The sequence below is a fragment of the Trachypithecus francoisi genome, unplaced genomic scaffold (assembly GCF_009764315.1).
Source record: "Trachypithecus francoisi isolate TF-2019V2 unplaced genomic scaffold, Tfra_2.0 Lachesis_group3, whole genome shotgun sequence".
NCBI classification, from domain to species: Eukaryota; Metazoa; Chordata; class Mammalia; order Primates; family Cercopithecidae; genus Trachypithecus; species Trachypithecus francoisi.
In genome coordinates, this window is record NW_022681468.1 from 134,483,709 (window position 1) to 134,496,150 (window position 12,442).

Consider the following 12,442-nt stretch of genomic DNA (forward strand, 5'->3'; position numbering starts at 1 on the left):
GCCGGATCTCAGCTCACTGCAAGCTCCGCCTCCTGGGTTTACGCCATTCTCCTGCCTCAGCCTCCCGAGTTGCTGGGACTACAGGCGCCTGTCACCGCGCCCGGCTAGTTTTTTGTATTTTTTAGTAGAGACGGGGTTTCACTGTGTTAGCCAGGATGATCTCGATCTCCTGACCTCGTGATCCGCCCGTCTCGGCCTCCCAAAGTGCTGGGATTACAGGCTTGAGCCACCGTGCCCGGCCTAATGTCATACTTTGTTATGCAACAGTACTGAATGACTGTGTTCCACAAGGCCATCCTGGCAGATGGGATCACCTCTGTTATCACATTATTTGGCTTTCATGTTTGAGTCTAAGAGGGCTTTTTCCCTCCTTGCTCCAGTCCTTTGAAATGTCTAGTCAAGACCCTCTCCTAGTTTTTGTTTGTTTGTTTGTTGGAGATGGAGTCTCCAACACGCGATCTCGGCTAACTGCAACCTCTGCCTCCTAGGTTCAAGCAAATCTCCTGCCTCAGCCTCCCAAGTAGCTGGGATTACAGGTGCACGCCACAGGCTTGGTTAATTTTTATATTTTTAGTAGAGACAGGATTTCACTGTGTTGGCCAGGCTGGTCTTGAACTCCTGACCTCAGGTGATTGGCCTGCCTTGGCCTCCCAGAGTGCTGGGATTACAGACATGAGCCGCTGTGCCCGTCCTTGCCACCAATTCTCATTCGTTTTCTTTAATGGCTAAAACTTTTTATACTATTGTAAGAAAGCATATAGGAGATAATGTATATAGGAGATATTGCTATAGAGTTTAAGGAGATAGAGGTGATATTGGCAGTGGTGGTTTTGCCTATGTGCTCTTCTCTAGAGTTGATGTTGAGTTGCCTAAAGTATCCTCCCTTAGAGTTGATGTGAATTAAACACTGGTTTTAAAAACAGAACCCCAGAAAAATAGCTGAGGCCATTGATAAAGAGCAGGTAGGTCTTTGGCTGCTGTATTATCAGTGCTAAATTTTGCATTTTTTTCTTGCAGAAAATATATTTGATTTATTTGTTTAGGACTTGGGGGTTGGCTTTGATGTGTAATTAAAAGTCAGTTGATGGTTAACTAGAAAATGAGAAATAAGTGACTTGCTTGCTACCATTGTTTTTAAAGGGAGAAGTTCAGAAAATATATTTACTGAGAAGTTAAAGGAAGACAGTATTCCTGCTCCTCGCTCTGTTGGCAGTATTAAAATCAACTTTACCCCTCGAGTATTCCCAACAGCTCTTCGTGAATCACAAGTAGCAGAAGAGGAGGAGGTAGATATACTTACTGTAGATACAATTACCACAAATGAAAATACTTTAATTTCATCTATTGAAATTAGTACTGGTTCTGCGCTTCTTAAGTATTTATTACACTAAATAAATAATGTCATGAATATATTTTAGAATTTCCTTATAAGAAAATATATTTTGCAGATTTTTTTTGGCGCTAGAATAGTGATAACAGAACACTGATTTAATATATTATGTACAGTAAGCCGGGCGCAGTGGCTCACGCCTGTAATCCCAGCACTTTGGGAGGCCAAGATGGGTGGATCACTTGAGGTCAGGAGTTCGAGACCAGCCTGACCAACATGGTGAAACCCCATCTGTACTAAAAATACAAAAAATTATCCAGGCGTGGTGGTGGTGCATACCTATAATTCCAGCCACTCGGGAGGCTGAGGCAGAAGAATTGCTTGAACCAGAGAGTCAGAGGTTGCCCTGAACTGAGATCTTACCACTGCACCCCAGCTTGGGTGACAGAGTGAGACTTCATCACAAAACAATGAAAAACTTACATACATATATATATATATATATATACACACACACACATATGTACAGTATTATTTATTCCAAGAGATACACTATTGTGCTTGCCATTTATTTTGTCAAATACATCATTTTCTATAATGTTAATAGACATATAAACTCTGGATCAGTATGTGTTTGGAAAGAAGATATTTGGAAATTATTAATATATCATTACAACTAATTATTACCAGTAACAGGTATTTCTAATGTGACATTTTAGAATTAATATCTTCCATCCATTTATAAATTCCTAAGCCCTGGATTTCAAATATTGTATCTTTAGTTATATTAGCATTAAGAACTACATTGTTTTGGCTGGATGCAGTGGCTCATGCCTGTAATCCCAGCACTTGAGCCACCACATCCGGCCAAGAACTGCATTTTTTTACTGCAAGGCTGAATTGACACATCTTTCAATTGAAAAATTGTAGAAATAAGAAGATCCTTAAGACATAATGACAAGCCGGGCACGGTGGCTCATGCCTGTAATCCTAGCACTTTGGGAGGCCGAGGTGGGTGGATCACCTGAGGTCAGGAGTTTGAGACCAGCCTGGCCAATGGTGAAACCCCATCACTACTAAAAATACAAAAATTAGCCTGGTGTGGTGGTGGGCATCTGTAATCCCAGCTACTCGGGAGGCTGAGGCAGTAGAATCACTTGAACCCAGGGGGTGGAGGTTGCAGTGAGCCAAGATTGCGCCATTTCAGTCCAGCCTGTGTGAAAGAGCGAAACTCAGTCTCAAAAAAAAAAAAAAAAGACAATGACAATATAAATATTAATTATTTTGTGTTATTAAACAATGTATTTTCTGTATTTGTAACATTTCTATAATTATACAGTTAGAATTATTTTTAAGTTGTGTTTATGCACATACACACACACACACCTTTTTATTTTTTTAGAGTTGGGGTCTTGCTCTGCTGCCCAGACTGGAGTACAGTGGGGCAATCATGGCTCACTGTAGCCTTGAACTCTTGGGCTCAAGTGACCTTCTGTATATTTTTCAGTATAGAAAAATGAAAATACTATAACGAAGAAAGGTAAAATAATAATCACATAGGCTGGGCATGGTGGCTCACGCCTATAATCCCAGCACTTTGGGAGGCCAAGGTGGGCAGATCACAAGGGCAGGAGTTCGAGACCAGCCTGGCCAATATGGTGAAACTCCGTCTTTACTAAAAATACAAAAATTAGCCGGGCGTGCTGGCACATGCCTGTAATCCTAGCTATTCAGTAGCCTGAGACAGGAGAATTGCTTGAACCCAGGAGGCGGAGGTTATGGTGAGCTGAGATCATGCCACTGCACTCCAGCCCTGGGGGACAGAGTGCGACTCCATCTCAGGAAAAATAATAATAATAATAATAATATCACATGAACTCCCAGAAAACAAGAAATTTGGCTAGAAACTTCTATCTATTATATTTCAACCAGCTAATGAGGTTTAAAAAAAGTTTAAGGCCAGTCATGGTGGCTCAAGCCTGTAAGCCCAGCATTTTGGGAGGCCAAGGCGGGTGGATCACAAGGTCAGGAGTTCAAGACCAGCCTGGCCAATATGGTGAAACCCCGTCTCTACTAAAAATACAAAAAATTAGCTGGGCGTGGTGGTGCATGCCTGTAGTCCCAGCTACTCAGGAAGCTGAGGCAGAAGAATCGCTTGCACCCGGGAGGCGGAGGGTACAGTGAACTGAGATTGTGCCACTGTACTCCAGCCTGGGCAACTGAGTGAGACTCTGTCTCAAAAAAAAAAAAAGTTTAACAATGTATAAATATTGCAAGATTAATATCACCATCCTTAGCCAGGTGGGGTGGCTCATGCCTGTAATCCCAGCACTTTGGGAGGCTGAGGTGGGTGGATCACGAGGTCATGTGTTCAATACCAGCCTGGCCAAAATAGTGAAACCTCGTCTCTACTAGAAATACAAACATCAGCCGGGCATGGTGGCACACGCCTGTAATCCCAGCTACTCAGGAGGCTGAGGCAGGAGAATCACTTGAACCTGGGAAGTGGAGGTTGCAATGAGCTGAGATTGTGCCATTTGCACTCCAGCCTGGGTGACAGAGCAAGACAAAAAAAAAAAAAAAATTACCATTATCAAATAGTATGTTAATCTGCTCTGGCTGCTATAAATAAAATACCATAGACTGGGTGGCTTAAACAATGAAGAGTCATTTCTCATAGTTCTGGAGGCTGGGAAATATAAGATCAGGGTGTCAGCATGTTTCTTGGTAGGAGCCCTCATCATAACTTGTAGACAACCACTTTCTCACTGTGTCCACATAGTGGGTGGGGAGCTCTGATCTCTTTCTCTTCTTATAAGGATACTAAACTCATTCTGGAGGCTCTCCTCTCATGACCGAAACCTAATTACCTCTCAGAGGCCCCACTTCCAAATACTGATTCACATTGATGGTTAAAGCTTCAGTATATCAATTTGGAGGAGAGGTGGGGAAGACACAAACATTCAGTGCATAACAAATAATATTTCCATCCACTGGAGGAAGATGGAAAATCTAAAAGGAAATGTTAATTAAAAAAAAGACCTTTAGGGCCGGGCGCGGTGGCTCAAGCCTGTAATCCCAGCACTTTGGGAGGCCGAGACGGGCGAATCACGAGGTCAGGAGATTGAGACCATCCTGGCTAATACGGTGAAACCCCGTCTCTACTAAAAATACAAAAAACTAGCCGGGCGAGGTGGCAGGCGCCTGTAGTCCCAGCTACTCGGAGGCTGAGGCAGGAGAATGGCATAAACCCGGGAAGCGGAGCTTGCAGTGAGCTGAGAACCGGCCACTGCACTCCAGCCTGGGCGACAGAGCGAGACTCCGTCTCAAAAAAAAAAAAAAAAAAAAAAGACCTTTTTATTCTTCATAGGACCTCTTTCTCATTCTAGTGGCTACACAAACAAGCTGAGGCACGAAGAGCAATGAATACTGACATTCCTGAACTTTGCGATTTAAAAGAAGAAGAAAAGAACCCCGAATGGTTGAAGGATAAAGGAAAGTAAGTTGTTTGAACTCTGATCATGAGCTTTATCATGTATGAAGACATTAGTAGTTATCAGAGGACGAGTATGGTGGCTTGTGCCTATAATCCCAGCCCTTTGGGAGGCCGAGGTGGGATGATCACTTGAAGCCAGAAGTTCGAGACCAGCCTGGGCAACAAAGCGAGATTTTTTTGTCTCTACAAAAAAAAAAAAACAAAATAAAACATTAGGCCGGGCGTGGTGGCTCAAGCCTGTAATCCCAGCACTTTGGGAGGCCGAGACGGGCGGATCACGAGGTCAGGAGATCGAGACCATCCTGGCTAACACGGTGAAACCCCGTCTCTACTAAAAATACAAAAAACTAGCCGGGCGAGGTGGCGGGCGCCTGTAGTCCCAGCTACTCGGGAGGCTGAGGCAGGAGAATGGTGTAAACCCGGGAGGCGGAGCTTGTAGTGAGCTGAGATCCAGCCACTGCACTCCAGCCTGGGCGACAGAGCGAGACTCCGTCTCAACAAAAAAAAATAAAATAAAATAAAACATTAGCCTGGCATGGTGGTGAGCACCTGTAGTCCCAGCTACTCGGAAGGCTGAGGCGGGAGGATCCCTCAAGCCCAGGAGTTCATGGCAGTAGTGAGCTATGATTGTGCCAGTGCACTCCAGTCTGGGCAACAGAGTGAGACCCTGTCTTTGAACAAAAAAAGTAGTTATCACATTCTCTAAATATTTTGTCTGTTTGTGTGTTGTTGGGGAAAGATAATCCAAATAAGCAAATAAGGTAGACAGGGCCTCCATATTTAAAAAGTCAGATAACGGCCGGGCGCGGTGGCTCAAGCCTGTAATCCCAGCACTTTGGGAGGCCGAGACGGGCGGATCACGAGGTCAGGAGATCGAGACCATCCTGGCTAACACGGTGAAACCCCGTCTCTACTAAAAAATACAAAAAACTAGCCGGGCGACGTGGCGGGTGCCTGTAGTCCCAGCTACTCGGGAGGCTGAGGCAGGAGAATGGCGTAAACCCGGAGACGGAGCTTGCAGTGAACTGAGATCCAGCCACTGCACTCCAGCCTGGGCGACAGAGCGAGACTCCGTCTCAAAAAAAAAAAAAAAAAAAAAAAAAAAAGTCAGATAACAAGGCAATGAGGCTCTAATTTTATTTTTTTATTTGAATGTCATAAAAATGAAAAAAAATTACATCTTTTGGAATGCTTATTAAAATTCCTTTTAAAATCCCTTTTACATTTGACATAAGTCCTTCCTGATGTCCCCCATAAAAACAGGTTTTTGCAAAGCTAGAGCTTTTTTGATTCTTCTTATCCATTTATTTTATTTATTTTTTTTGAGATAGAGTCTCATACTGTCGCCCAAGCTGGAGTGTAGTGGTGCAATCTCAGCTCACTGCAACCTCTACCCCACCCACATATTCAAGCAGTTCTTCTGCCTCAGCCTCCCAAGTAGCTGGGATCACAGGCATCCACCACCACACCCAGCTAATATTTTTTGTATTTTTAGTAGAGACGGGGGTTTCACCATGTTGGTCAAGCTGGTCTTGAACTCCAGACCTCTAGTGATTCGTCCACCTTGATCTCCCAAAGTGCTGGGATTACAGGCATGAGCCCCCGTGTGGGACCTATTCAAATCCATTTTTAAAAGAGTACCATCTTACTGCCTTTCAGGTCAGTGGTGTAAACGCAAAAAAGATTACCATATTATCCCAGAAATTATCTTATATCTGGGCAGTATTTTACTCATTTGTATATGGATTTTTATTTTTATTTTTTTTTTGAGACCAAGTCTCGCTCTTGTCCCCCAGGCCGGAGTGTGATGGTGCAATCTTGGCTCCATGCAACCTCCACCTTCCAGGTTCAAGTGATTCTCCTGCCCCAGCCTCCTGAGTAGCTGGGATTACAGGCACCTGCCACCACGCCCAACTAATTTTTGTATTTTTTTTTTTTTTTTTGAGACGGAGTCTTGCTCTGCCGCCCGGGCTGGAGTGCAGTGGCCTGATCTCAGCTCACTGCAAGCTCCGCCTCCTGGGTTTACGCCATTCTTCTGCCTCAGCCTCCCAAGTAGCTGGGACTACAGGCACCCGCCACCTCGCCCGGCTAGTTTTTTGTATTTTTTAGTAGAGACGGGGTTTCACCGTGTTAGCCAGGATGGTCTTGATCTCCTGACCTCGTGATCTGCCCATCTCAGCCTCCCAAAGTGCTAGGATTAACAGGCTTGAGCCACCGCACCTGGCCAATTTTTGTATTTTTAGTAGAGACGGGGTTTCACTATGTTGGCCAGGCTGGTTTCAAACACCTGAGCTCAGGTGATCCACCCACCTCAGCCTCCCAAAGTGCTGGGATTACAGGCCTGAGCCACCGCACCCGGCCGTGAATATTTTAACATACCGATCAAAAACAGTGAATTCTGGTATATTCTGAGTGGCAATTTGTGTTCATGTTTTGAGGCAGCTATAGATATTATTTATTATATTTCATCATACACGCTTCTGTGTTTATTTTCCTATTGCTTCTACAACAAACTACCACAAAGTTTGTGGCTTAAAACAACACAAATTTATTATCTTGTAGTTCTGTAGTTCAGAAGTGCAAAATGAGTTTTACTGGGCTAAAATTAGGTGTCAACTGCATTCCTTTTGAAGGCTCTAGGAGAAAAGCTATTTTCTTAAATTTCTAGCTTCTAAGCTGTTTGCATTCCTTAGATTGTGGCTCCCCAGCCACTGATTGCATTCTTCTGAGCTCTGCTTCCATGGTCTCTTCTCCTTTTCTGACTCTCCTGCCTCCTTCTTTCTTTTATAAGGCCTCTTGTGTTTATATAAATCCCACCTACATCATCCAGGGTACTCTCTCCATCGAACTCTTTAACTTAATCACATCTGCAAGGTCCTTTTTGCCACATTGGGTAACATTCATAGATTCTGGGATTAGAATATGGACATCTTTTTTTCGGGGGGGCGGGGGCATTATCTGTCTACCACAGTATCTGTATTTTTCTTTTCTTTCTACTTTTTCTTGGTCTTTTCTCTTGTCTGTTACAACATCAGTGATTGTTCTGTGGCGTTTAGCTGGAGTTGGCAATTTTTCTGAAGGTTAGAAGCCTAGAACTGACAGGTTGGCTCTTCTCCCAAGAGTAAAACCATACATAATCTTTCCTCCTCTTTCTCTTCTCCCTTTCTTCCTTCCTATTCATTTATTCAGCCATTAAATAAGCAATTATTGATTGCTTGCTATTTGCCAGACTATAGGCACTGAACAACAGAAATCAGGAGGAGAGAGACATACACAAATACTTAAAACACTGTGTGGGAAGTACAATAACATGGATAAGAATAAGGTAATAGGGCCGGGCGTGGTGGCTCACGCCTGTAATCCCAGCACTTTGGGAGGCCAAGGCAGGCGGATCACCTGAGGTCAGGAGTTCAAGACCAGACTGAACAACAAGTAGAAACCCCGTCTCTACTGAAAGTACAAAATTAGCTGGGTGTGGTGGCGCATGCCTGTAATCCCAGCTACTCCGGAGGCTGAGGCAGGATAATTGATTGAACCTGGGAGGTGGAGGGTGTGGTGAGCTGAGATTGTGCCACTGCACTCCAGCCTGGGCGACACAGTGAGACTCCATCTCAAAATAAAAAGAAAATTTCTGGCCAGGCACGCTGGCTCATGCCTGTAATCCCAGCACTTTGAGAGGCCAAGGTGGGCGGATTACTTGAGGTCAGGATTTTGAGACCAGCGTGGCCAACGTGGTGAAACCCCATCTCTACTAAAAATATAACAATTGGCCAGGCACAGTGGCTCACTCCTATGTAATCCCAGCACTTTGGGAGGCCAAGGTGGGTGAATCACCTGAGGTCAGGATTTTGAGACCAGCCTGGCCAACATGGCGCAACCCCATCTCTACCAAAAATACAAAAATTAGCCGGGCGTGGTGGCAGGTGCCTGTAATCCCAGCTAATCAGGAGGCTGAGGCAGGAGAATTGCTTCAACCCGGGTAGCGGAGGTTGCGGTGAGCCGAGATCGTGCCATTGCACTCCAGCCTGGGCAACTAGAGCGAAACTCCGTCTCAAAAAAAAAAAAAAATTAGCTGGGTGTCGTGGTGGGCGCCCATAATCCCAGCTACTTGGAGGTGGAGGCAGAAGAATCGCTTGAACCCAGGAGGTAGAGGTTGCAGTGTGCCGAGATTAAGCCACTGCACTCCAGCCTGGGCGACAGAGCAAGACTCCATCTAAAAAAATAAGAGTAAGAAAAAGAATTGGGCCCTTTCCTAATACCATGTACAAATAGAACTCAAAATCAAAGACCTAAATGTAAGGACTAAACTATAAAACTCTTAGAAGAGAACACAGGGTGCTTCCTTACATTGGATTTGGTAACTTTTCCTGGATATGACACCAAAATCATAGGCAACAACAACAAAAAATGGTTAGGTTGGACCACATCAAAATTAAAAACTTTTGTGCATTGAAGACACTATAAATAGAGTAAAAAGGCAACCCACAGAATAGAGAAAATATTTGCAGATCCAGAATATATATGAACTACTACTCAACAACAAAACAAACAACCTCGTTTAAAAATGGGCAAAGAGGCCAGGTGCAGTGGCTCACGCCTGTAATCCCAGCTTTTTGGCAGGCCAAGATGGGTGGATCACCTGAGGCCAGGAGTTTGAGACCAGGTTGGCCATCATGGTGAAACTCTGTCTCTATTAAAAATACAAAAACTATTCGGGCATGGTGGCTCACACCTGTAATCCCAGCTAATCTGTGTCTCAGAGGCGTGAGAATCACTTAAACCTTGGAGGTAGAGGTTGCAGTGAGCTGAGATGGCACCACTGAACTCCAGCCTGGGCAACGGAGAGAGACTCTGCTCAAAAAAATAATAATAATTAAAAAAAAAAAAAAAGGGCAAAGAACTTAAATAGGCATTTCTCCAAAGAAGAGAGACAAATGGCTAGTAAATATGAAAAGATGTTTAACATCACTAACCATTTGGGAAAGGTCTATCAAAACCACTATGAAATGCCACTTCATGCCCATTAGGATGGCTACTCAGAAAAAAAAAAACAGAAAATAACAAGTGTTAAGACGCAAAGAAATTAGAATCCTGTGCACTGTTGGTAGCAGTGTAGAATGATTCAGCTGCTATGAAAAACAGTATTGTGGTACCTCAAAAAAATAAAAATAGGGCCGGGCGCAATGGCTTACACCTGTAATCCCAGCACTTTTGGGAGGCCGAGGCATGCGGATCGCCTGAGGTCAGGAGTTCAAGACCAGCCTGACCAACATGAAGAAACCCTGTCTCTACTAAAAATACGAAATTAGCCAGGCATGGTGGTGCATGCCTGTAATCCCAGCTACGTGAGAGGCTGTGGCAGGAGAATCGCTGGAACCCGGGAGGCAGAGATTGCTGTGAGCCAAGATCGCACCATTGCACTGTAACTTGGGCAACAAGAGCTAAACTCCGTCTAAAAAAAAAAACAAAAGTAAAAATAGATTTTTTTTTCTTTTTTTGAGATAAGGTCTGGCTCTATAGCCCAGGCTGTAGTGCAGTGGTGTGAACTTGGCTCACTGCAACCTCTACCCTTCAGGTTTGAGCCATCCTCCCACCTAAGCCTCCCAAGTATCTGGAACCACAGGCACAAGCCACCATGCCCAGCTAATTTTTGTATTTCTTGTAGAGCCAGGGTTTTGCCATGTTGCCCAGGATGGTCTCAAACTCATGAGCTCAAGCTGTCTGCTCACCTTGGCCTCGCAAAGTTCTGGGATTATAGGCGTGAGCCACCATGCCTGACCTAAAATAGAATTATTGTATGATCCAGTAATTCCACTTCTTGGTGTATACCCCAAAGAATTAAAAGCAGGAGGAACACAAACAGATATTTATACAACCATGTTCATAACAATAACATTCACAATACCCAAAACATGTAAGCAACACAAGTGTCCACTGAGGGATAAATGGATAAATAAAATGTGTTATATCCATAACAATGCAGTGTTATTTCAGCTTTAAAAAGAGAGGAAGTCGGCCGGGCGCGGTGGCTCAAGCCTGTAATCCCAGCACTTTGGGAGGCCGAGACGGGCGGATCACGAGGTCAGGAGATCGAGACCATCCTGGCTAATACGGTGAAACCCTGTCTCTACTTAAAAATACAAAAAACTAGCCGGGCGACGAGGCGGGCGCCTGTAGTCCCAGCTACTCGGGAGGCTGAGGCAGGAGAATGGCGTAAACCCGGGAGGCGGAGCTTGCAGTGAGCTGAGATCCGGCCACTGCACTCCAGCCTGGGTGGCAGAGCAAGACTCCGTCTCAAAAAAAAAAAAAAAAAAGAGAGGAAGTCATGTCACATGCTACAACATGGATGGACTTTGAAGACATTATGCTAAATGAAATAGGCCAGTCACAAAAGGACAAACATATGATTTCACTTATGTGAGATACTTAGAGTGGCCAAACTCATAGAGACAGAAAGTCAAATGGTGGTTGCGAATGACTAGAGAGGATGGGGAATGGAGAGTTATTCCCTAACTCCTGGGTGTGGAGTCTCAATTTGAGAAGATGAAAAAGTTCTAAATATGGATAGTGGTGATGGTTGCACAATGTAAATGTATTTAATGCCACTGAATTTTCCGTATAAGAATGATTAAAATGGCCGGGCGCGGTGGCTCAAGCCTGTAATCCCAGCACTTTGGGAGGCCGAGACGGGTGGATCACGAGGTCCGGAGATCGAGACCATTCTGGCTAACACCGTGAAACCCCGTCTCTACTAAAAAATACAAAAAACTAGCCGGGCGAGGTGGCGGGCGCCTGTAGTCCCAGCTACTCGGGAGGCTGAGGCAGGAGAATGGCGTAAACCCGGGAGGTGGAGCTTGCAGTGAGCTGAGATCCGGCCACTGCACTCCAGCCCGGGTGATAGAGCCAGACTCCATCTCAAAAAAAAAAAAAAAAAAAGAATGATTAAAATGGTGAATTTCGTTATATATATTTTACTACAGTTTAAAAATAAGGTTCGTTGTAGACACTATAGATTACCTAGCCAATATTTATTCTCTCCCTTCATCCTTATTAGATGAGCCTATATTTTGTTGAGGTGTGCAGCCCTTGCCCATGTGACTTAGGACAGTGACCCTATTCCAAGTCCAGGGATAAATTCTCATTGACTTCAACAGTTCATGATTGCTTTAGTTGCATTCCTGCTTAAAAAAATATATATATATTGGTACAAAAATACTTATTATAATGTTCTTTATAAAAGCAAAAGTATTGGAAAAAAAGACCCCTTAAATGTACCTAGGAGGAAATTGGTTTCAGAAATCCTAGCACTTATGAGAGAATACTGTAAGAATAATCCATGTATTATATATACTCTATAAAAATGTATTTATCTATTTTTTAACATGGAAAGATGGACATGTTTTTGAATTTGAAAAGCATTCTAAACAGCAGTATATAGTAGTGAGGAGTCAAATTGGGGAGGTGGGTGTAGGAGGAAACAGAGAGAGAGAGAGAGATGGCGGCAGGGCAGGGAGCAGGCAGGGAGGGAGGTAAGGATAAAGGAAAAGAAAGTGTGAGGGAGAGAAAGACTGGTTTTTATTTGTGTTTTTGTTTTAAGGGTATGTACTTTTGGTCAA

The 12,442-nt window shown here is 44.0% G+C and overlaps 1 protein-coding gene across 2 annotated transcripts in view; it reads left to right on the plus strand.

The window, feature by feature from the left end:
* DNAAF4 (dynein axonemal assembly factor 4) overlaps positions 1-12,442 on the plus strand; it is a 69,647-nt gene that overhangs the window by 47,440 nt on the left and 9,765 nt on the right. For both annotated transcript variants that reach the window (XM_033190046.1, XM_033190047.1), the window contains exons 5-6: positions 1,141-1,286; positions 4,720-4,829. In XM_033190046.1, coding sequence (XP_033045937.1) covers positions 1,141-1,286; positions 4,720-4,829 — 256 coding nt within the window. The remainder of the gene's footprint in view (positions 1-1,140; positions 1,287-4,719; positions 4,830-12,442) is intronic.